At 36.9% G+C, this 24,948-nt stretch overlaps 1 protein-coding gene across 1 annotated transcript; it reads left to right on the top strand.

Annotated features, from left to right (window-relative positions):
- The first annotated feature begins 68 nt into the window (after positions 1-68).
- LOC101746957 (equilibrative nucleoside transporter 4) lies at positions 69-19,705 on the top strand. Its single transcript, XM_012695063.4, has 10 exons — positions 69-604; positions 1,917-2,071; positions 4,527-4,730; positions 5,489-5,727; positions 8,729-8,813; positions 9,014-9,208; positions 10,073-10,260; positions 13,269-13,397; positions 14,217-14,328; positions 14,871-19,705. Exons 1-10 carry the CDS (start codon positions 435-437, stop codon positions 15,068-15,070), a joined length of 1,677 nt encoding a protein of 558 aa, XP_012550517.2. The 5' UTR covers positions 69-434; the 3' UTR covers positions 15,071-19,705.
- Positions 19,706-24,948: the final 5,243 nt, after the last annotated feature.

Raw genomic sequence — 24,948 nt, forward strand, 5'->3', positions numbered from 1 at the left:
AAATAAATTTGACATTTAATTTGCTTTCTCAGAATGGTCCTGACCTATCTTTGAAAATCGATGTATAACGCGCATGCGTTGTGTTGGTCCTCAGTACCTGTCAAGTAGCACCGGCGAAAACTATTTTTGTTATTCATATCACCATACATTTTGAATTAATAGAACTTAAAATATCCTTTTCACTAGTGTCGGAATGGTTTTATAAATCAGGTGTATTTTGTAGAACTATAACTGCAACAACAAAGTGATAAAATTCGAACTATTAATACGCTTAATTAGACAATATAATGTTTAGCTGAACAATATTTGGCTAAATACATTAAAAAAATTAAAGTATACAACAAATGATGTTATATAAGCAAAGCTTTTTTCTTAAAAATGACAATGGAACTGTTGCTCAAATTTAAAAATGGGAAGTGACAAAGGGTGAGAAAATGAATGAGACCTTAGGACGAGGGTATGCCCGCATCGATGCCATCCGGGCAGCGCGGGGCGAGCCGTTCTCCACCCTGGTGGAGTCGGGTGCTCCGCCGCCGGACAGACTCTTCATTGTCTACATAACACTGTTCCTGGCCGGGGCTGCATGTTTGCTGCCATTCAACGGGTAAATTAATCTCCCTTTATTGTTATAAAACAATGATGTTATAGTAAAAAGAACACGTCCTTACGGATCCATCAGATCCAATATCCTTTGCATTAGACGCCTTCGGCTCTAACGCTAGGAGCAGGCTTAGGGATCCCGGTAACCGTACTGTCGAACTCGACAAAGAGTTCGACGTGCAACCTAACCCATGAATCGGCTCGCTCAGTTTCTCGGCTGTTCTCAGCGGGTCGCGATTCCGATCCGGTAGTAGATTCATTCGCGAAGCAGCTGCTCTTGAGTTGTTAGGTCTCCTTCGGAGGCGTTAGGACAGCTGTTAGCAAATCCCACCCCTCCTGGCTGAGCCTTTGCTCGCCCACCTGTCCTGGTGAAACTGGAAAGGCCACGGGCCACCAGTAATCCTACAATCCTAAAAAAAAGTAAAAAGAGGAAATATCATCAACTCGACAGTCGATTTAATTCGACCGCATAATAACGTATGGTTTAGTGTGCTTATAAATTTACGTAGGTACCTACATGCGCCGCCCGCGGACAATGCTTGACTTCACATTAGTACTAATATAACGTATCTACCTCTTTTTACTATAAAATCATTGTTAAAAACATACATTTTCATTAGCTTGTGTAATAGGGACATCGTTAAAATCAGCTGATCGTTCATTAAAATTTAATCTTTACCGTATGTTGTCGATTGACCTTCGAAGTTCGTAAAAATAGTTATACGTCATCATGTATTAAATATGTGCCCTAAGAACACAATTCAATTTAAATAGACACATTTCATAACAATAAAAAGTTACATAACAAATACATTAATGTGCTATTTTCTTTGGTTTTCTCGAGTTGTAGTTGTGATTAAAAGTAATTTTACGTTTTAATATCTCATTTTTTTATACGTTTTAGTAGTCACGGTCGTCTTTGATCACGAAAATTGTAAACTATTCAAAACGTTCGAAATAATATATTGACAATTAAAAATTTACGCGAGATTATCGCCCACAAGGAGTTTTAATTAAGCATACACATGCACAGAACTTTATAATAAATATTAAAAAAAAAAAACATACAATTTACGGACCCGTTTTTCATATCCCCAATGTATTCCTTATTAAAATGAAATCTAGTCATTAGTAATCATCTTGCACGATCAATGTAATATAATAGTAATCATCTACTTAAACCATACATCATACGCAAAAAATACAGAGTGTTCCAAAATTTCAATTTAATATTCATGTTATAATATTTAACATATTAATTAATTTATACAAAACAGTGTAGTTGTAGCGTTTAATTTTAAACCTTGATATTTCAGCTTCATCATAGCAGTTGATTATTACCAGGATCAGTACCCGAACACGGCCATAATATATGATATAACTACAGTGTACATATCATCGGCCTGTGTTGCAGTTGTCGTTAATAACCTGTTGGTATACATTTCACATTATACCACACGCATCACGTTTGGTGAGTTTTTAGATTTTATTTTTAACTAGCTGACCCGGCGGACTTCGTAGTGCCTCAATCGATAAATAAAATACCTAAGCTTTTGTAAAAAATAAACTTAAAACACACAAAATGAATCCGTCCGACGGGGGACACATCAAAGGAAAAACAAAATTGTTATTTTTATTTAATTCCGAGCATTTTCATATTTATCTATCTTTTGAACCTTCTCTGGACTTCCACAAATAATTCAAGACCAAAATTAGCCAAATCGGTCCAACCGTTCTCGAGTTTTAGCGAACAGCAATTGATTTATAGATATAGAGATATTTTATTACAAGTGTAATTGGGCAGACGAGCTAGTGGAGTAGATTATACTCAAAAAAGAGATTAATTTGTACTTAGTCGTAGTTCTCCTAGAAATATTAGTATATTTTTATACTAAATAAAGTTTTATAGTGAACTAGTATTTGAGTAACTAGAGAAAGGCTAACTTAAAAATTTGCGCACATATCAAGGACCGATAACTAAAATAATTTCATCATCGCAGCCTGAAGTCCTGATCAAGATAACAATTACAAAAATAACATAATTTCTTTTTAGTTGTTAAACTATTGTTATTTTGGCATAATACGTATTACAACATACAAAAAAAGACAATGGATTAGATCCTATTTATAAGATCCTACTTATAGATATCATAATAATAATCGTGAAGAGCCTGGTCAGAGAAAGGTAAACTGATATATAGCCTTAAATGTAGTATGATACTACTCTTAATAATCTCCTCCTTCGCAAATTCTTCCTGCTCCTTCCTGTTCCTATTGTTGTGCTATTTTTGCTAGATGGTATGAAACATTCCTGTTTTTTGTGTGGTGGTAGGATAGCTCTACCTCGCTCTATCTCGTCACATGGTGGTATTCATTTGACCACAGGTGATTCGTGACCTCATTCATTTCATTTAAAGACCTACGTTTAATTCTTCCTTCATTTAATTAAAGGTAGAATGTCGACCTATGCGAGTGGCTGGCTAGAGCTGGGTGAGACAAGCCGGGGATCGTTCTCACTCGCGTACAATTGGAGAAGCCCATGTTGGATGTATGCTACATACATCATCAGCCTATAATAGTGGACTGCTATAGACTGATGCTATATCATCATGTTAGGCCTTACAGCCCAGAGTGGGCCTTAGCATGGTCCAGTATATCTCTCCAGACTACTCTGTTCAGGGCTTTCTCCTTCCAGTTCCTGACACCGATAGCTTTGAGGTCGTAGTCTACGCCAACTAATCATCGGAATTTGGACCTGCCGCGACTTCTTTGGCCCTCTGGTTTGCCTTAAAGTAGTTGTCTTGGCATTCTGGTATCTTCCATTCGAATTACATGTCCTGCCTGCTAGAAGATTGCACAAAGTGGGAATGAGTTGCTCGCTCCGGGCATTTCAATATTGTAATAATTGTTATGTTATAATTACTTATTGTAAAAATGAATATTTAAAAAAATCTAATATTAAAAAAAAAATCTAATATAAAAAAAAAAAGACTTGCCCTCTGAGTTTCTTGCCAATTCTTCTCAGGACGGAGGCTAATTCTTGTGAATTGGCGGTAGTTCTTTTGACGTTCAACAAGTATGTACTTTCATTTATGTTGAATAAAACTTTTTTGATTTGATTTGATTTGATTTGCCCATCGTAGGCATCCATTTTTTATAGTTTTTATGATATTATATTATAAATATCATACAATTCGTGATTATAGCGCGTCTTTCATATCTCGTTTTCCTGCACAGCACCGAATATCCGTCTTAAGATCTTACTCTCGAACTCAAGTAGACGGTTCTCATACTTTTTGCTGTCTCTGAGCCATAAATAAGAATGGGTGATGGCTTTGCTATTGGCAATACGAAAACGTTTTATCAAGTTTTATCTTTATATTTAACAAACGTAAGAACTATTCTAAGTTAATTGTAAAACTACAAATACTGCAACTAATTGAATATCACTACATAGTATAAAACAAAGTCGCTTTCTCTGTCCCTATATCTGTCTGTCCCTATGTATGCTTAAATCTTGAAAACTACGCAACGGATTTTGATGCGGTTTTTTTTAATAGATAGAGTGATTGAAGAGGAAGGTTTATATGTATAACTATCTTTGCCCCGCGGCGTCACTCGCGGTACGAAAATAACCGCGGGTAACATCGCGGAACTCAAATATCAATAATTTAATGTTTCCGAAGCGAAGCGAGGGCGGGTCGCTAGTTAATGATAAAATTTGTTAATTTCCACGACGTAATTACGTGAAATAAGAAAATTTTCGTCCGCGACCAGAGAATCTGTTAAGTAAATCGACACGTCCGAAATTATAAAATCAAAATTATAAACACGAGATAGATTAAGCATTAAAAGTAGTTATAATTATGTCTAAGTCCCGCGAAAACCGAAGAGATTACTAAATTACAAAACATTTTTCATTCCAGCCATCCTGTTCACGCTATGCACAATGCTGTTTGTTACGCTATGCAACATCGGTTGGGACAAGTTCTCTCCACACGTCTCTTACAATATTAACCTGATAGCTATAGGGTTTATTGCATTCGGTTGTACCATCCAGCAGGCTTCATATTATGGATTCACAGGCTGTCTGCCGCCAAAATACACGCAAGCCGTAATGGCCGGAGAAAGTGAGTATATATTACAATATATATATAGAGTAGAGTAGAGTAAGAATAACCAAAACAAAAACATTAAATACAAAACGCAAAACATTAAATAAAAAAGTACAATGGGCGTTCTTATCGCTAAGAGCGATCTCTTCCAGATAAACATCAGGTGGACAACAATGACTTTAGTGAATAAATTAACCGCGGTGTTATCGGTTAAAAAATAATAAAATTTTAAATAATAATAATTTAATAATATATTTATTTATTTATTTAATATTTTTATTTAATATTATATTTTAAAATTAATCAGTATAATGATAATTTTGCTACTTTACACATAAAAATTAATAAAAAATAATTCACATCCGTACCTACGTAATAGATAGTCAATAATTCAAATAATATCGGCCCTATAATCTATTCTATACTAATATATAAATCTACAGTGGTTTTTACCGATGTTCCGTTATAACTACTAAACCAATCGTCAGATTGATTTGAAACTTGGTATCCATGTAGAAAATACATGTACTTAAGGAATAGGCTAATATTTATATGAGTGTTGGACACTCTACATCTCTACATCAGTTGCGGCGTATATGTATATAAGTATATATATATACCCCGCAACTGTGCCGCACTCGGCCGCTACGTTTGCCACTAGGGGCGCTGTTCCAACTGCGTACAAATTTGAGTTAACTTTTACGCTATCAACAACGTTAAAAATCTCGCACTAAGCACATTGTTCTATTTTTAACGTTGTCAATATATTTTAGGCGCTGCTGGCTTCTGGGTGTGCATCGATCGAATTGTAACAAAATATTGGTTTCCGTCGCCGCAACGCAGTACGTTTGTGTTCTTCGTATTCTTAATCCTAGTTCTCATGGGACACTCATTGCTCCACCACGTTATGATGCGACAACTCTTCGTCCAGTACTACATGAAACTTACGAAAGAATCTCAACGTAGACGGCGTATCCAATTGCATTTGACCCCTCACGACGATACGACTTTGGTGAGTAAAAATTTAAATGGTTACAATTACTGCCAATTAATAATAATAAATGCTTAATAACACATTCAACATAATGTTACGCGCTGTATCCGCTTCGCTTCAGATGATCCGTTCGCTGTTTCATTTGGAGTAGAACCGATTAATAATTGGATTAATGTCGTCTCTGCAACGCTTTTACAGTGGACACGACAAGTCTACAATTATCGAGAGGATATTTTTTTTCCTACCTAAGTTGATAGCTTTGAGAGGCTATTTCAGCGTAACCTTAACTAGTAGGTAAGCTCACGGGGCTCAAACTGGAGCGATGCGAACACTGACCCTAGCAAGAGCAGTGCTTCGCAGAATCTATCACCGAATCGGAAACGCGACCCACTAAGAAGATCCGGCGAGAAACTCAGTGGGCTGTGTATGGATAGCATTCGCAGTAGAACCAGTCATTTCGATATGTGTTTCCGCTATTTGATAATAGATGGCGTTACTCTTATCGACGTCACAATAATAATATATGTAGATATAGCATATAGTATTTAACGAAAATAACGCTTATATCTAGGCAATGTTCCGATAGAGGCACCCGTCACGTGCGGACGTGCTCATCGACCACTCGATCGCCCGGTCTTTGTTCGCCCGGCTTTTGTTAGCCCGGCCATTGTTCGCGCGGCCTGTGTTCGTGGTACATCTGCCGACTAAGTGCTCTTCCTGGAAGTTTTTATTTGTTTTGTTTCCTTTTGTTGTTTCTGTGTTCGTGGTACATCTGCCGACAAACTGTTTTCCTGGAAGTGTTTAATTGTTCTGTTTCTTTTTGTTATTTCCGTTTTGTTGTGTTTTTTCTTTGTCCTGTAGTAATCGTGCCGCATCGCCACCTGTGTTCAATAGAACCGCTCAGGTCCGAGAAGTTCGGGCCTCGCCGCAAGGCGAGTGTTTTCAAGACCCGGGGCCGCCCCACCTGGGCACTCAGCGATCATGGACGCTGTATTCGCGGAATTCCTCCGACTTCGCCACCCACAGCTCGCCTCAGAGTTTCTGGCCTTGAAGGCCAGAAACTCTGAGGTTCATGTAGAATTAGTAGACAGTGAGGTAGAACGCAGAGTCTCCTTGCCACCCTCGGATGCGTTACCACCCGTCACCCCGATGGAAGTTAAAGACTTGATCAAAGACCTACGTCCTCGCAAGGCTCCCGGTTCCGACGGTATATCCAACCGCGTTATTAAACTTCTACCCGTCCAACACATCGTGTTGTTGGCATCTATTTTCAATGCCGCTATGGCGAACTGTATCTTTCCCGCGGTGTGGAAAGAAGCGGACGTTATCGGCATACATAAACCCGGTAAACCAAAAAATCATCCGACGAGCTACCGCCCGATTAGCCTGCTCATGTCTCTAGGCAAACTGTATGAGCGTCTGCTCTACAAACGCCTCAGAGACTTCGTCTCATCCAAGGGCATTCTCATCGATGAACAATTCGGATTCCGTACAAATCACTCATGCGTTCAACAGGTGCACCGTCTCACGGAGCACATTCTTGTGGGGCTTAATCGACCAAAACCGTTATACACGGGAGCTCTCTTCTTCGACGTCGCAAAAGCGTTCGACAAAGTCTGGCACAACGGTTTGATTTTCAAATTATTCAACATGGGTGTGCCGGATAGTCTCGTGCTCATCATACGGGACTTCTTGTCGAACCGCTCTTTTCGATATCGAGTCGAGGGAACCCGCTCCTTCCCACGACCTCTCACAGCTGGAGTCCCGCAAGGCTCTGTCCTTTCACCCCTCCTATTTAGCTTATTCGTTAACGATATTCCCCGGTCGCCGCCGACCCATTTAGCTTTATTCGCCGACGACACGACTGTTTACTATTCCAGTAGAAACAAGTCCCTAATCGCGAAGAAGCTTCAGAGCGCAGCCCTAGCCCTAGGACAGTGGTTCCGAAAATGGCGCATAGACATCAACCCAGCGAAAAGTACTGCGGTGCTATTTCAGAGGGGAAGCTCCACACGGATTTCCTCCCGTATTAGGAGGAGGAATCTCACACCCCCGATTACTCTCTTTAGTCAATCCATACCCTGGGCCAGGAAGGTCAAGTACCTGGGCGTTACCCTGGATGCATCGATGACATTCCGCCCGCATATAAAATCAGTCCGTGACCGTGCCGCGTTTATTCTCGGTAGACTCTACCCCATGATCTGTAAGCGGAGTAAAATGTCCCTTCGGAACAAGGTGACACTTTACTAAACTTGCATAAGGCCCGTCATGACTTACGCGAGTGTGGTGTTCGCTCACGCGGCCCGCACACACATAGACACCCTTCAATCTCTACAATCCCGCTTTTGCAGGTTAGCCGTCGGAGCTCCGTGGTTGGTGAGGAACGTCGACCTACACGACGACCTGGGCCTCGAATCTATCCAGAAATACATGAAGTCAGCGTCGGAACGGTACTTCGATAAGGCTATGCGTCATGATAATCGCCTTATCGTTGCCGCCGCTGACTACTCCCCGAATCCTGATCACGCAGGAGCCCGTCACCGTCGACGCCCTAGACACGTCCTTACGGATCCATCAGATCCAATAACCTTTGCATTAGACGCCTTCAGCTCTAACACTAGGAGCAGGCTTAAGGACCTCGGTAACCGTACTCGTCGAACTCGACAAAGAGTTCGCCGTGCAACCTAACCCATGAATCAGCTCGCTGAGTTTCTCGCCGGATCTTCTCAGCGGGTCGCGATTCCGATCCGGTAGTAGATTCATTCGCGAAGCAGCTACTCTTGAGTTGTTAGGTCTCCTTCGGAGGCGCTCGGGCAGCTGTTAGCAAATTCCACCCCTCCTGGCTGAGCCTTTGCTCGCCCACCTGTCCTGGTGAAATTGGAAAGGCCTCCGGGCCACCAGTAATCCTTCAATCATAAAAAAAAAAAATCTAGGCAATGTGAAAAAAACAATAATTTTGTTTGTTTATCTACTCCGAATTTTGGAAAGAATTATATGATATTATCATAAATGTTTCTAGATGGAGAATGAAACTGCGGAGGCCAATTTTGGAGTCCTGAAATTGCAAAGCCCAGCAGTTTCTAGTGCTGGAATTAATGGACAAGGTAAACCAATAAGCTTGTTATAACAAGAAGTTTTTGTTTATAATAATTTTATACTATGTGTTATATGAGTATATAGATATGTAATTAATTTATATTTCATAGTTTTAAGATCAAGAAAAATAAGCAGTAAATTAATATACAATAATTAATGAATCAAGTTGAAATTTTTGGTAAAATTTTGAAATATTTCTCGTTTTTAGCTGAAGGCGAATCTAGCAAATTTAGTTTTGCCAATCCCGTATATTCACCGACTGCCACCAATCCAGCGCCTATTGCCGAAGGAGAACCTTCGTCTGGATCTCCTTCTACCTTGAGAACTCCAAGACCGTCGTATAAGGTAGAGGATGTTGTGACAGAGTCTCCAGGAGGACCCACCACGTGGAAAACTTTCAAACGTAAGTTCATTATGCAATCAAGTATATACCACTATACATATAATTATATATTGCGGATTAGTTAAATGAAAATCAGACAGCAATTGTACCTGAATGAAAATGACTACGACAGGACGCTTCTTCTGCGCAAAGAAGGAATTGTAACTCTGACCCCCCCCCCCCTCCCCCCAGTAATTGGCTATTTTTAACTATATACGATATGGTTATAATAAACAATATAAATAAATAAATATCTACTTCAATAACCACACGTTCTAGGCCAATCGAATTTTAGAGCATTTAGTTTCAATGGTATAAATCACTGTACCTCTGTACCTCCCTCAAGTGGACAAATAATCCACAGTCTCAAATTAATTGCCAACGGAATAAAAATAGCTGTTTTGGTGAAAAAAATTAATATTGCATCAACCCTGACAGAGCCAAAAGGGAAAATAGCCGTTGTAATTCGCATTTCCGTACCTATCAGCCAGTTTACTCGGAAACTGTCGATGAAATATATGAAATTTGGTAGGTTTGCGATTTTATAAAACACATGATGGTGTAACGGTAGAAAGGAATTAATCTGAGGCACTACACGATTAACAAATCTTACATACATATAGAATGTTATCCAATGCACAGATACATGTGAGGTAATAAATTTAAATGGAAGGATTCGAAATCAATTTTTAGCTTTCATTTATAGTTTCTAGGTATATGCTACAAAAGTCGTAAAATTCTCGAATTTTTTACTATAATATAGACAATTCTGAGCAGTATGTAGGTATGCATAAAGATGTCAAACAGCTAATTTTATATAATAATAATTTTAAATTAAATTATAAGTTTAACATAAGTTTTGATTGGGAAATTTTATAATTGCAGGTGGTATGCTAAGTCGTTGGGCCGTAGCTCGTGCAATATATCCGTATATGGTCTGCATAGGACTAGTTCACTTCACTACGATGAGCTTGTACCCGGGAATCGCTTCAGAAGTACCATCATGCCGCCTCGGATCCTGGATGCCTGTCGTACTAATGACAGCTTTTAACTTATTCGACTTGATTGGAAAAGTTAGTATTATTCTTAATCGTACAACAACTAAACCAAGGGCTCCCAAACTTATTTTGTCTACTGCCCACTTTGAGAATAAATTATTTTTTAGTGCCCCCATTTTTTCACCTACTTAAAAACCACCAGCCCAGCCCAGTCGGTGTCTAAGAATCCTCCTAGATGAAATTACAAATCGCCTTCCAAGCCTCTATTTGTGTAGAGGCTTAGGAGGCGCCCTAATTTTTTTTCTAGGTCTCTTACCGTCCCTCTTTAGGCCCGCAGCACGCAGCACCCATAAGGGGGCGTTATCCCCCACTTTGGGAAAGGCTAAACTAAACAATGAATTTGTGTAAGATACAAGGCGTAAAGAAACCCTTCTCGAAAACAAGGACATATTTTCTTGAAAAAATCACAATCAAAAATATTATTATTCTATCAATGTGTTTTGCATTAATTACATGACGGACGGGTGGCACCCTCGATTTCGAGGTAATGCGGGACGACTTTCCAAAGCAATATTGAGAGTTCACAAAATATAGATTAAATTAATAATATTAATATATTATTAATAAATAATTATATAATATATTAAAAATATGACTGACTGACGAAATACAAACTGAGTAAATATTTAACAAAAAAAGACAGTTAATTAGTAAAACTTATCGAAACAATGATTTGAGTTTTTGTATTTTGAAATATTAAAACGTCAAGTGAATACCTACGCGTTACATTACATCGGAACACGCGACATATATGTACATATAACTAGTCAGGTCATAAGTATTGTCACACAGTAAAAACTTTTCTTTTAGAATGCTGGCCACAAAAAAGTTTATTGAATTCGAATTTCGAATTGTTCATGAAAATAAAAATGTATACTTTTAGAATTTTACTCATTTTCAAATATGGAGTGGACGCTTAAAGAAGACCGAGTTGCAGTTATTGCGTTGCATCGTTGCGGTTACGCGCCAATTCCAATTTTTAACATACTGAAAATTTTGAATATAACCAAAGGATTCGTTTATCGTACCATCAAACGATACAATGACTCTAGTGTAGATGACAGGTCAAGAAGTGGTCGCCCTCGGTCTGTTAGGACTCCAGCAGTGATAAAGCTGTGAAGGCGCGAATTCAAAGAAATCCCAAACGTAAGCAGAAACTGTTGGCCCTTCAGATGGGTTAAGCAGAACCACGGTGAAAAGGGTGTTAAATGAAGACTTAGGGCTTCGGGCATATCGAAGAAAAACAGGACATCGTTTGAATGCTCGTCTAGTGGACCTGAGACTGAAGAGATGCCGCGCTTTGTTGAAGCGGTACGCGGGAAAAAAATATCGGGAAATTCTTTTTTCGGATGAAAAAATTTTTACCGTAGAAGAGAGCTACAACAAACAAAATGATAAGGTGTACGCACACAGTAGTAAAGAAGCGAGCAACCGTATTCCGCGTGTCCAACGAGGTCATTTTCCATCCTTGCTCATGGTATGGTTGGGAGTTTCTTATTGGGGCTTAACAGAGGTACATTTTTGTGAGAAAGGTGTAAAAACGAATGCAGTTGTGTATCAAAATACAGTCCTGACGAACCTTGTGGAACCTGTTTCTCATACCATGTTCAATAACATGCACTGGGTATTCCAACAAGATTCGGCGCCAGTTCATAGAGCGAAGAGCACACAAGACTGGCTGGCGGCGCGTGAAATCGACTTCATCCGGCACGAAGATTGGCCCTCCTCCAGTCCAGATTTGAATCCGTTAGATTACAAGATATGGCAACACTTGGAGGAAAAGGCGTGCTCAAAGCCTCATCCCAATTTGGAGTCACTCAAGACATCCTTGATTAAGGCAGCCGCCGATATTGACATGGACCTCGTTCGTGCTGCGATAGACGACTGGCCGCGCAGATTGAAGGCCTGTATTCAAAATCACGGAGGTCATTTTGAATAAACTTTAGTGTCATAAGAATCTATGTTTTGTTAAGTTCATTTTGGTATATGAATGGTTACATAATGAATAAACTTGTTTCAATTATTTTACATTAAACATGTGACAGAATTTATGACCTGACTAGGTATATTCATACTTAGTTTAGCTTTATAAGCCCGTTACATTTACACTAAAATTTAGATTTTCAAATACCAAAGAGATAAAACTGTCACATTTTATTTGTTTTTTCTGTATGTTCTTATTATAATAATGCCTTTCATGTTGTCGACATACAATGCCTAATAATTTTTTTTATATTATATTGTACTGATCAAAACTATTGTATATAGTTTAGAAATATTTATTTAGTACTATATTCATACCGTACTCATATTGTGTATAGTAGTGCGGAGTCGCGCCTGTCGATGGTTAATAGTAAAAATTAATAATCAATAGCAATAGTTTATAAAGCCCCGATAGCTCATCATAAATAAATTTATGTTAGTGTAGTGGTTTATTGCTTTTCCGAATTCGGGAATCGTCTTCCTTCTAAATAGTATGGGTTTCTTTGCAAGTAATTAATTTGTGAATTTATTATCTTTATTTGTTTTAATACAAAAATTTAAATCGAGACAGGCGCTCTGAAAAATAAGAAGTGAATTGTTTAGCGTTTCACAAAGTAAAACTTAAATAATAATGTGATATGTGCTAATAAATATTTTGGATCGTTGCAGCGCTCATATTGGAATTCCCATTGGCCTTTCCAATTCCCATTTCATTCCACCTACTAACCTGATAGGTGGTTTTACTGGTAGTAGGACGTCTTGTGAGTGCGCACGGGTAGTTACCACCACTCTGCCTCTTTCTGCCGTGAAGCAGTAATGCGTTTCGGGAAGGATGGGGCAGCCGTTGTAACTATACTTGAGACCTTAGAACTTATATGTCAAGGTGGGTGGCGCATTTACGTTGTAGATGTCTATGGGCTTCAGTAATCACTTCACACCAGATTGGCTGTGAGCTCATCCAACCATCTGAGCAATAAAAAAAAAATAATAATGATAAGAACATGGAATTAACAATTGATTTTTTTTTTATTGTATTGCAGATTGCAGCAGCATGGCCGTATGAATGGAGCCGTAGTCAGTTGTTGATGGCGAGTGGCTTAAGACTATTATTAGTACCACTGGTCTTACTATGTGCTGCACCCAGACATTCGCCTCATATAGTTGGAGATGTATGTAAAATAATAATTTACATTTAGAGAGAGAGAGAGAGAGAGTAAGAAAGAGTGAGAAAGAAAGAGACAAAGTATGAGTATTGTACACTAAATAAATAAAACATGCGAAACATAAAATACAAAAGAGTACACTTGGCGACTACATTAATTACAAATTAGCTATTTTTCTAGAAAGTAGAAAGATATTTTGCATCCCAGATGTTTTTAATTGCTCTAAAATCTATATGAACTAATCAATGAAGCACACGGAAACTATAATATTAATCGTTCAAAAATTTTTAATATTAATTACATTAAAACAATGACTGTCCGAACTGGAACTCATAATTGCATCGCCGTAAATTACAAGCAAAAATAACAATGATGACTAAATGTTCTTCATAAATGATTTCGCGTAAGTAGTACTGGCTCGGCAGGTATACTAGCAGCCATTAGTCACCGTGCTTTATTGATATCGCGACTAAATTAAGCAAAGTAAGAGATAGGTAAAAACATGAAAATTATAAAAAATAGCGTTTTCTTCGATATTCACTAGCCGTGCACATAGGTAAAATTTATTTTACGGCTTAGTGCGTCTTTTATTTTGATTACACAATATTATTTGCAACGTTTCGAATATTAACAGTTTTTGTGGCCACGAACGACCGGATATAAAGATAATAAAAACTCGAGATTTTATACCACACTTTTGCAGTTTAAATTATGAAAAAGATCCTATTTATTTTTATTAAAGTGTTGTTAAATAGTTAATTGTAACGTTAATTAAATCAATGTTTTGCTTACAAAATTGATATTTTATCAAATAACCTATTTCAGATATATTCCATAATGTTTTCGATCATTCTGGGTTTTACCAATGGTCTCTTCGGGTCAGTTCCAATGATGACGGCGCCTACACGCGTTGGAAGGGAATACAGAGAAATAGCGGGTAAATTAATCAGTCCAGGGACACTTGTCTTCACACTTTAGAAAACTTTTTTTTCCTCATTGTTTTCATACATTATAAACATCATATTTGGTGCTCTAATTACAGAATTTAACATGTTAATGAATATAGCACAACCTAAAATAAATAAAATTTATTTTAGAACAATTTTGAAACTTCTGTTAAATATTTATTGGCTCTGTTCATAAATAAATACCTGAACTATACATAAAATAGTTAACAAAAATATATCGAATATGAATTTTATGCAGAACGTTGTAACATATTTAATATAGAGCGTAAACAATTAAAAGACAAGTTTTCAACTAATTGCTGTAAAGTAACAGGGAATACTGCGCAAATGCATAATAAATTGTATTATTAAAAAAAAACACTTTCAGTACTTTCCTTATTTCTTTAGTAGAGTCCTGTGGCATTCTTTTTTGAGGATAAAATAAAAATATCAAAATAAAATAACGTCATAAGAATATTCCCAAAACTGTTATATTTTATTTATTTTAACGGAAATTATTGTAATTGTGCAGGTAACGTGATGACTCTTTCATACAACGGAGGTCTGCTGTCTGGATCGCTCGTTTCATATCTCTTATTGGGCATGCTGGGTCCCACGGGAGAGTCGCCGTGCCGAGTATACCCAACCCCGATCCTTCCCACTCTCCCACCAGCCCCACCACTCGCGCCGCATCCAGTTCACAACGACACATATCTATCTGTCTTGCACTAATTATTAATATTATATATTAATGCACTACTAATATTTAATTACCAAAAATAAATGAATAAGAAATGAAATAGGAAATTAATGAGCATGACGTATTTTCTCTAATTCTGTCTTGTGCAGTTTATATTAAATTATAATTAGTTTACGATGACAGAGTTATTACATTTTAGGATTTCAGGAAGCCTACGTAACATTATAAACAATAAATGTATTTGAATTTATTTCACCGCTTCTGGATTAGTTACGTAGTGATTACGAGCGTATTTTAAATGTAAAAACACAAATCAGATCGACAGAATCAATCCTAGTGATACCATAGTTCGGTTCTTTGTGGAATATTTTTATTTTTCGTCGAAATCTCTGACACCGGCAGTACAGAACATTTTTGGTAATTAAAGTAGTGTGACCATCCACTATGTGTAAATAAATACTAGATTTTTTTTAAAAATAATAATGAAAATAAGTCCGGGTAAAAAATTAAAGTACCATTTCTAACATTAATTATTTTTGTGTAATTTTTAGCGTAATTCTAATTACTAGCATCGCTTGAAATTGAAATTGATTTATTGACTCTCTTATTAAAGACTGAATCATTTTTTAACTACATTTTTAAATAGCTCGGGTAAGCGTTTATTTTTTCTCAAGAATATATTTCTAAGTCTTCATTATAAAAGTGCGCTAATACTTTGACTGATTATGAATATTGAAAGAAAACAATGGTATAAATACGAATTCCAGTTTCATAGTGTTAAATGCAAACTTTTCGCATTCCGTGCAGTAATTACAATCATAATTACCATAGCACGATTAAACAGGATAGTGCAAATATTAATCCGACAAGCAAATGACCCAATAATGATAATTGTAAAATGGCACTCAACACGCTTATATGTATCTTTTTTTATTTAAATTACTTATTTATTAATGACATTAACCTCACTTGTCGAACAACACAATTTATTGAGTATTTATACGCTGATAATATCAGAATTAAATTAATTAATTAATAATAACTTTAATTAATAATGGCCTAGAGCAAAAACCTCAATTCACGTTGCACTATAACTACTTAATACTCATTAATTTTATCTACCCTTGCTGCACAAACATTCCTTGAGATTTTTTACTTCTAATGTTTGGTGGGATCTTAATGAAAAGACTTATGAATTTTGACTAAGACTTAATTTTGTTGAAAAGTACTTAGACTTCACCAACACTCAATCACCGTACCAGTCGAACTCAATGCAGAGTTTGAGATCACAGCAACCCGCGGAGTTTTTCGCAGGATCTCCTCATCTAGTAGATTCGATACGATGGTAGATGCACTGGCAGAGCTCCCTTTTATCTGGCATCCTTCGGAGGCACCCAGGCGGTTGTTAATATCTCTATTCCTTCTGGCTGAGCCTGAGCTCTCCTAACCGACCTGGTGAATCAGGAAAGCTCTCTCCCGTCCACCAGCAATCCATGCATTCCATAATAATAAGAGTACTTTTGTGAATATATACATATACACCATATACCTAGTCAGGTCATAAATTCTGTCACATGTTTAATGTAAAATAATTGAAACAAGTTTATTCATTATTTAACCGTTCATATACCAAAATGAACTTAACAAAACATAGATTCTTATGACACTAAAGTTTATTCAAAATGACCTCCGTGGTTTTGAATACAGGTCTTCAATCAGCGCGGCCAGTCGTCTATCGCAGCACGAACGAGGTCCATGTCAATATCGGCGGCTGCCTTAATCAAGGATGTCTTGAGTGACTCCAAATTGGGATGAGGCTTTGAGCACGCCTTTTCCTCCAAGTGTTGCCATATCTTGTAATTTAACGGATTCAAATCTGGACTGGAGAAGGGCCAGTCTTCGTGCCGGATGAAGTCGATTTCACGCCCCGCCAGCCAGTCTTGTGTGCTCTTCGCTCTATGAGCTGGCGCTGAATCTTGTTGGAATACCCAGTGCCTGTTATTGAACATGGTATGAGAAACAGGTTCCACAAGGTTCGTCAGGATTGTATTTTGATACACAACTGCATTCGTTTTTACACCTTTCTCACAAAAATGTACCTCTGTTAAGCCCCAATAAGAAACTCCCAACCATACCATGAGCGAGGATGGAAAATTACCTCGTTGGACACGCAGAATACGGTTGCTCACTTCTTCACTACTGTGTGCGTACACCTTATCATTTTGTTTGTTGTAGCTCTCTTCTACGGTAAAAATTTTTTCATCCGAAAAAAGAATTTCCCGATATTTTTTTCCCGCGTACCGCTTCAACAAAGCGCGGCATCTCTTCAGTCTCAGGTCCGTTAGACGAGCATTCAAACGATGTCCTGTTTTTCTTCGATATGCCCGAAGCCCTAAGTCTTCATTTAACACCCTTTTCACCGTGGTTCTGCTTAACCCCATCTGAAGGGCCAACAGTTTATGCTTACGTTTGGGATTTCTTTGAATTCGCGCCTTCACAGCTTTTATCACTGCTGGAGTCCTAACAGACCGAGGGCGACCACTTCTTGACCTGTCATCTACACTAGAGTCTTCATTGTATCGTTTCATGGTACGATAAACGAATCTTTTGGTTATATTCAAAATTTTCAGTATGTTAAAAATTTGAATTGGCGCGTAACCGCAACGATGCAACGCAATAACTGCAACACGGTCTTCTTTAAGCGTCCACTCCATATTTAAAAATGAGTAAAATTCTAAAAGTATACATTTTTATTTTCATGAACAATTCGAAATTCGAATTCAATAAACTTTTTTGTGGCCAGCATTCTAAAAGAAAAGTTTTTACTGTGTGACAATACTTATGACCTGACTAGTTATATTAGTTTTAAGCTAATATTAATTGGCATTCATAATTTGATCCAAAATATTGTTCATTAATTTTCTTCTTAAATTTCAACTCTGATTTGACTGAATGAACACTTAATTTCTTAATTGTGACGTAAGCGCTAAAATATATGTACGGGACCACATGCGAGTTATTTGTTAAAAAAAACTAACATATATCTAACAGCTTATCATCATGGTCATAATGAATATAAACGTATACGCGTCTGCCTCCACATTCAAATTACGTACTTATTATTATGTTTTTAGAGAATTTATTTGAAATGGCTAAATAGTCATCTCGAAACAGCCGTGTAATTAAATTAAATAAGTTTCATCGCGAAATCAAGCCCCCTTTGTACTGTCCAAATTTGTTCGATGTTATCTTTAGTGCGACGTATGCCAGTGCTTACACGGATTTAACAGGATTGAATGCAAATATCAAAAACCTTTAACAACTTGGCCATTAAAATTGTAGCGACTTAGCGTAATACTGAGCTAGAATAAAAATGAGACTGATTAAGTGCGAAGAATTACAATATTACCTACATTTGAAAATATTATCATATTATCTAGTAGCAGTGAAAGTTGTATGTATTTGTAAATTATTTTATGATTATAAAATGTTACTTACTATTATCTAATCAAACACTATGACTGTATAATATATATCAATTTAAGTTTTATTCGCATTATTCCAGCAATTTCAATGATAACGTAGCGATATCTCTCGGCCAATAGAAAAACTCAATGATGTCATTCATCGACTCAAAAAAGATTTAACGTGTTCTATTGTTGTACAATATTGTAACTAAAACGGATGAGACAGAACCCAACTCAAACAAATTACCAGACCTGAAGATTCTGGTAGTTCTTTCTGTCTGCAAAGAAACTTAAATGTCAATATGTCGAATTTTTTTATCCCTACCTAATCCTTGGTAGACTAAGAAGTTATTACGTCGACGAATCACAACTTAGATGTCTAAGACCGTGACAGCTGCTTAATTCGACACAGCGTAACTTACATTAGAATATTAATAAAAAATTCGAAATTAAACCGTAAAAGTTTTAGTTGTGTTGTAGACTCGCGAAATCCAAAGAGAATTAGTTTAACAGATACTCTACTTCTATGTAATATTGTCCCTATCAAGAAGCACAGACGTAGTGGTGCCTCAAAGATTTGCTGATGTGCAAGAGCAACGGCTCATATCGCTTTTGCCGATAATACGATAAATTCCAATTGCAATATTTAATAGTTTGAAACAGCTTTGGACCAAAGAATTTTAATCAAAATGAAAACTGTAACACCAATGCTACAGTTACACCCAAGAAAATACAGATAAATGAATAATGTTGAATTGTATGAAATTTTCTTTTGTAATGTACCAATATAGTTCATTCAACATCATTGTTGTCGTTTCGGATATAACTGTCTATGTATCGGAATTTTTAGGACCGTTTTTACCTCCACTTTTATATAATAAATACATTAATATAAAAATTGTTTACATAAACATAGCTTCTCTCGGAATTATGTACCTACCTAGATTGAATCATTAAGCACGCAATAGTAAACCATTAATTCAAGTGACAAAAATTAAGGTAACCGTATGGTTTTAATTAAGGAAAAATCAGCAGTAGATAGTGTTAATTCGTTTAAAAACATGTAGCTCTTATTCGACTAGAAATTTGAATGTAACATTATTCAGCATTAAATTAACCTTATAATATTGTAAAACGATTACTAATAACTGGTAGCATATTAAGACATTGTAAAAATAATAATAAATGTCATTTACGAAATTATTGGCTTTTATTTATTATTTTTATTATTATTAATAGTATCCAGGTTTAATGTTTAATGTTTGCTCTCACTCTGCGAAACATCGTGCCACATGGCGTCGCATCGCGAGAGCATCGGTATCGCAGGATCCGACTGATGCATGACCACGACCACTCTGTCAAGACTGTCAAGAGTGTACGAATAGGAAGATCTAGGTAAAAGACAAGGCGTAGACGTCAACAATGTAAATGCTGCCACCAACCTTGACATATGAATTTGAAGTCTCAGTTTTATAGTATAACGGCTAACCCACCTTCAGACCGAAACGCATTACTGCTTCACGACAGAAATAAGCACGGTGATAATACCTAGCAATGCGGGCTCACAAGAAGTCCTGCTATCACTAATTACGTGAAATATAATTTTTGCGGCTCTGATTTTTAGTTTTAAAGTCGGTACGCATTGTTCTATACATATTATTCATTGTTCACGACGATTAAAATTTGCATTGAATCAACCGGACGATAATATTGGGATATTAGCGCAGCTGTGCCTTAATATTGCCAAAACCCACAGACACATCCGACTGAATTTCTCACCGAATCTTCTCAGATTTCGATCTGGGTGTAGATTCAACGAAGCACTGCTCTTGCTAGGGCAGATTCTAGAAGTCTCTCAATTTCGCCTACACACCCGGTGAACCTAGAAAAGCCGCTTGAGGCTACTGATTATAATAGATAGAGCAGAAACTGAAGAAGCAACATCAGTAATAGTGACGTAGGTAGTTTAGTACGCCAGAAGACACTAGAATGCAACAATCTCCTTTCAGGTCAATACTCCTAATGGTTGTTTTCAATGGAAAAGAATATTCTTTCTCTATACCTTCGCCTGCTTTTCTACAATAAACTCTCTTTACGTAAATGATGGCTAACTCAAAACATTCTTTAAGCTCGTGACATAAATCATAATAACTCTAAATTTATCTAAATAATTGGTTGCTGTCTGAAACTCATTGGCACTGATTATGATTGAACATTGACACAGAGGTCGGATCGTCCTATTTTAATAGCTTCTTAATGTGTACTTTATACTTGTAAATAAATAATAAAAAATTTTAGAACCGCTTCATTGATATTTTGATTGATATTGACATGAGATAATGATATTCGGATTCATTCTCTTCACTTCACATAGAAATTTCATATATTTAGGAGGATTTCTTCGGCACTTTTTTATTATTGCTTAGATGGATAGACTTGCGGCCCATATACATTATAACATAAATGCCACCACCTACCTTGAGATATGAGTTCTAAGGTCTTAGTTTTTACAGTAAGTACAACGGCTGCCCCACCCTTCAAATCAAAACGCATTACTGCTTCACGGCAGAAACAGAGTGATGGTACTTTACCATGCGGTTTAACAACTCACCCTACCTCTAGTTATTACGCAAATTATAATTTTTGCGGGCTTCATTTATATTACGCAATATTATTCTTTCATCGTGGAAGTCGATCGTAAAGATTTGCTAAGTACCTACGTATTTAATTAGAAAAATTGGTATCTGCCTGCGGGATTCGAACACCTTTGTATCGCTTGGAACGAATGCACCGGGCGTCTTATCCTTTAGGTCACGACTTCATTAAATCAAATTTTAACATTACAAGACCGTATATTTTGTAGTCTTTCGTCAGCATGGAAGTCATATATTTAGAGCGACACGAGTCCCTATCGGTTTCGCCTATAAATCATGCCATGTATAAGTGCGGTAATTAAATGAACGTGTACCTATCTTGATGAGTTATGTGTTTATGAAAACAAAAACAGCGTATCGGGAGGCACTCGTGTCTTATTTAGCAAGTAATTTTAGTATGATATATAAGAAAAAGGCAAGAGGCAAAATAAATCTATATATATAAAAATGAATTGCTGTTCGTTAGTTTTTTTATTTTTTATTGATTAGATGTGTGGACGAGATCACAGCTCACCTGGTGTTATGTGATTACTGGAGCCCATAGACATCTACAACGTAAATGCGCCACACACCTTGAGATATAAGTTCTAAGGTCTCAGTATAGTTACAGTAGTAGTCTCGCTAAAGTTCGAGAACGGCTGGACCGATTTGGCTAATTTTGGTCTTGAATTATTTGTCGAAGTCCAGAGAAGGTTTAAAAGGTAGATAAATGTGAAAATGCGCGGAATTAAATAAAAATAACAATTTTGTTATTCCTTTGATGTGTCTCCCGTCCTTTTGTTTGTTTTAAGTTTATTTTATACAAAAGTTTAGGTCTTTTATTTATCGATTGACTACGAAGTATGCCGAGTCAGCTAGTTTAATATAAAATAATGTTTTCTTCGGTTTTGGAGAATTGTAGTCAACATTACGGCGCATTACGCGGGTCAGACGTCCGTGATAAAAACTGTGTAGGTAGTATTCGAAACGTTGGAAATAATGTAATGAAAATATATAAAAAAACGCGAATTAAAAACGCATAGAAGTAATTGTAATTAATATAAAAAAATTCTGAGGCAATCAAATTTACACCACCAACAGTTTCTTTCACATTTTTTTTATTGTCTTTGTAGGCAGACGAGCGTACGGCCCACCTGATGGTAAGTGGTTACTATCGCCCATGGACTTCAGCAATGCCAGGAGCAGAGCCAAGCCGCTGCCTACCGCTTAATACTCTCCACAAGCCTCGTTTGAAGAAGGACATGTCATTGCGCTCGGGAAACACCGTGGAGGGGAGATCATTCCATAGCCGGATGGTACGTGGCAGAAAAGACCTCTGGAAACGCACTGTGGATGACCGCAGTGGCTCCAGGTAGTATGGATGAACTCTACTCCGGTGGCGGGCGGTGCGATGGTAAAAACGAGATGCCGGTATCACATCGTTTCCATAATAATTAATTACGCACAATATGCACATAAATGAAAATCACGTCAACCGTGAAATAGGTATTGGAAATGCCCGAAATTTCTTCGCATACGTTGGTGCAAAAATAAACTTTCTAGGAATTTTCCCTTCTGTTACTAAGAAAATACATAGGAGAAAATAGTAATTCATTTTTGAGTATCGAATACGTAACTATGAGACATGTAACATACACAATACGATATCTTAATAAGTTTCCTATAAAAAGTGTATCAAATGTATCTATCTGGATACACAATGAAAAACTATCAAATGTCTTAATTTGAAACCTAAAATCAACATTGTCTCTATAATTATTGACGAATATTTTTGGGTGTAGGTATATCATCGATTTAGTGATTGGTAGATACCTACTGAACCCTAGTTAAGTTGGTTTCAACAATACAGAATGCTAAAAGAAAGGTAGCAGTTCATTGCGACTTGTCTTTTAATTGACTCCAGACATCGATGACGGTCGTAATATGTAAATATTTCACAATCATTAATCATTTTACTCATCAATATCTTTAATTTTAGAGGGAATTCAAACCTTATAACCAATGTATAGAAGAGACAACGGTCTATTATATTTATATAGATTTACTTATCAGTGATTGTTTATAACATAACACGAATAGGTACTAAACAGAAAACCCTAAAAGTGTTCTGTAACCAGCGTAAGTAGTGGTAAACAAAAAAAAATTGAATTGAAAATTATCGATAGCATTAAAGTTTTGGTACTCGCAATGAAAAACGCTTTCAATAAATACTTTACACTTTATTACATTATTAATGAGCAATGAGCAATATTAATAGATACAATGTAATCGATGTAATTTACGGAGCGTCTGTAGGCGGGCGCTGTAGTGTCTCCCTCGTTTTACGTCTGAATGGAGCCGCCTACTTCGATAGGGCTGATAACTCTGAACTGGATTCCGCAATATGAACTTCATATGGTTTATCTCTTGCGCCGTCGTGTTCGCGAACGGTGAGAGGATTGCGAACTCCATTCCAAGCTGAGGTCACTCGAAGACGGGGGCGTCTCTGGGAACTGCGCGTCCGAAGTCCAACGACACGAGGCACAGACTTGTTTTGAAGATTCTCGCAACTTCTCCGGTATACTGCTGGAACCATACGACTCTAGGATGTGCTTATAGGCGCAGTCAAGTGGTTCTGGACTGCGGCCTCTGGCGACACATAAACGCGCTCGCACACACGTGCTGCAATACCCGCATCTATTGCGGAGAACACTTTGCACCATTTTAAATGTTTTAAAGTCGACGTTTTAAAATCGCGAGTATCAACTTTTAGTGTACGTATAAAACTGATTGGGCTGGATAGCGCGCGTTATATTTATGCAAAAGATCGGTGGCGTCGCGCACGCGCCTCACCGATAACCTCAAGTCCGGCGCCGAGACTACCATTACTGTCGTAATGACGACAACATATTTTATATGCTGTTGAACATGTTTCTTGAACATCAAAGAAGTAGAGGAGGTTATTTATTATCTGGGAAACACTTGTGTTAAGTTTATTGTTATAATGAAGGGAAAAACTTTACATAGTCACAGATTAATAAATAGTTACTACGTAACAGATACATCACTTCCATACAAAAGCGAAAATACCTACGCCAAAATAGCCTAGTTATTTATGTTCTGGATTCAAGAAGAACAACGAAAGCCTGTTTCTTTCTAGTATACAGTGTCTCCACAATGTTTGAAATTCCTCCATATTCATTGATATGTCATTTTCTCTTCTGTTTTACTATAGTAATTTTTTTATTGTAATTGAATAAAGAAAAAGCTGCTTCCATATTTTCATTAAGAACTAAAGCTCATCAAAAGCTACTATACAAAAAAGCAATTGTCAAACCGAGAAGAAAATGGTACAAATAATAAACAGTAAGAAGAAGGAAGAAGGCTTTGTTTTGTGTTTGCCTATGTGTGTTTTAAAACTTAGGACAGTCTGTAGAATGTTTATTGGCCAAAAACAATACGAATAAGGCCTTTGAATATCTCCAGCATGGAGTAAATTTACAAATAATATTTACTTATGTCACGTCAATTAAATACAATAATAAATACAATAAATACAATTTAATTTATTATGTACGAAGCTGTCAACTAATAAGAAGTTTCTTAGCTTTTTTATATTTTATTTATTAAAGTATGTACATAGTAGTTAATCCTTTTTCTATAGATATATCTAGATATATAAACAATAAAAAAAAACAAATTAGTATATTTAGTATTACTATTAAAGAAATTTTTTTATTGCATAGGTGGGTGGACGAGCACACAGCCCACCTGGTGTTAAGTGGTTACTGGAGTCCATAGACATCTACA

Source organism: Bombyx mori, chromosome 11 (genome assembly GCF_030269925.1).
Source record: "Bombyx mori chromosome 11, ASM3026992v2".
In the NCBI taxonomy this organism is placed as follows: domain Eukaryota; kingdom Metazoa; phylum Arthropoda; class Insecta; order Lepidoptera; family Bombycidae; genus Bombyx; species Bombyx mori.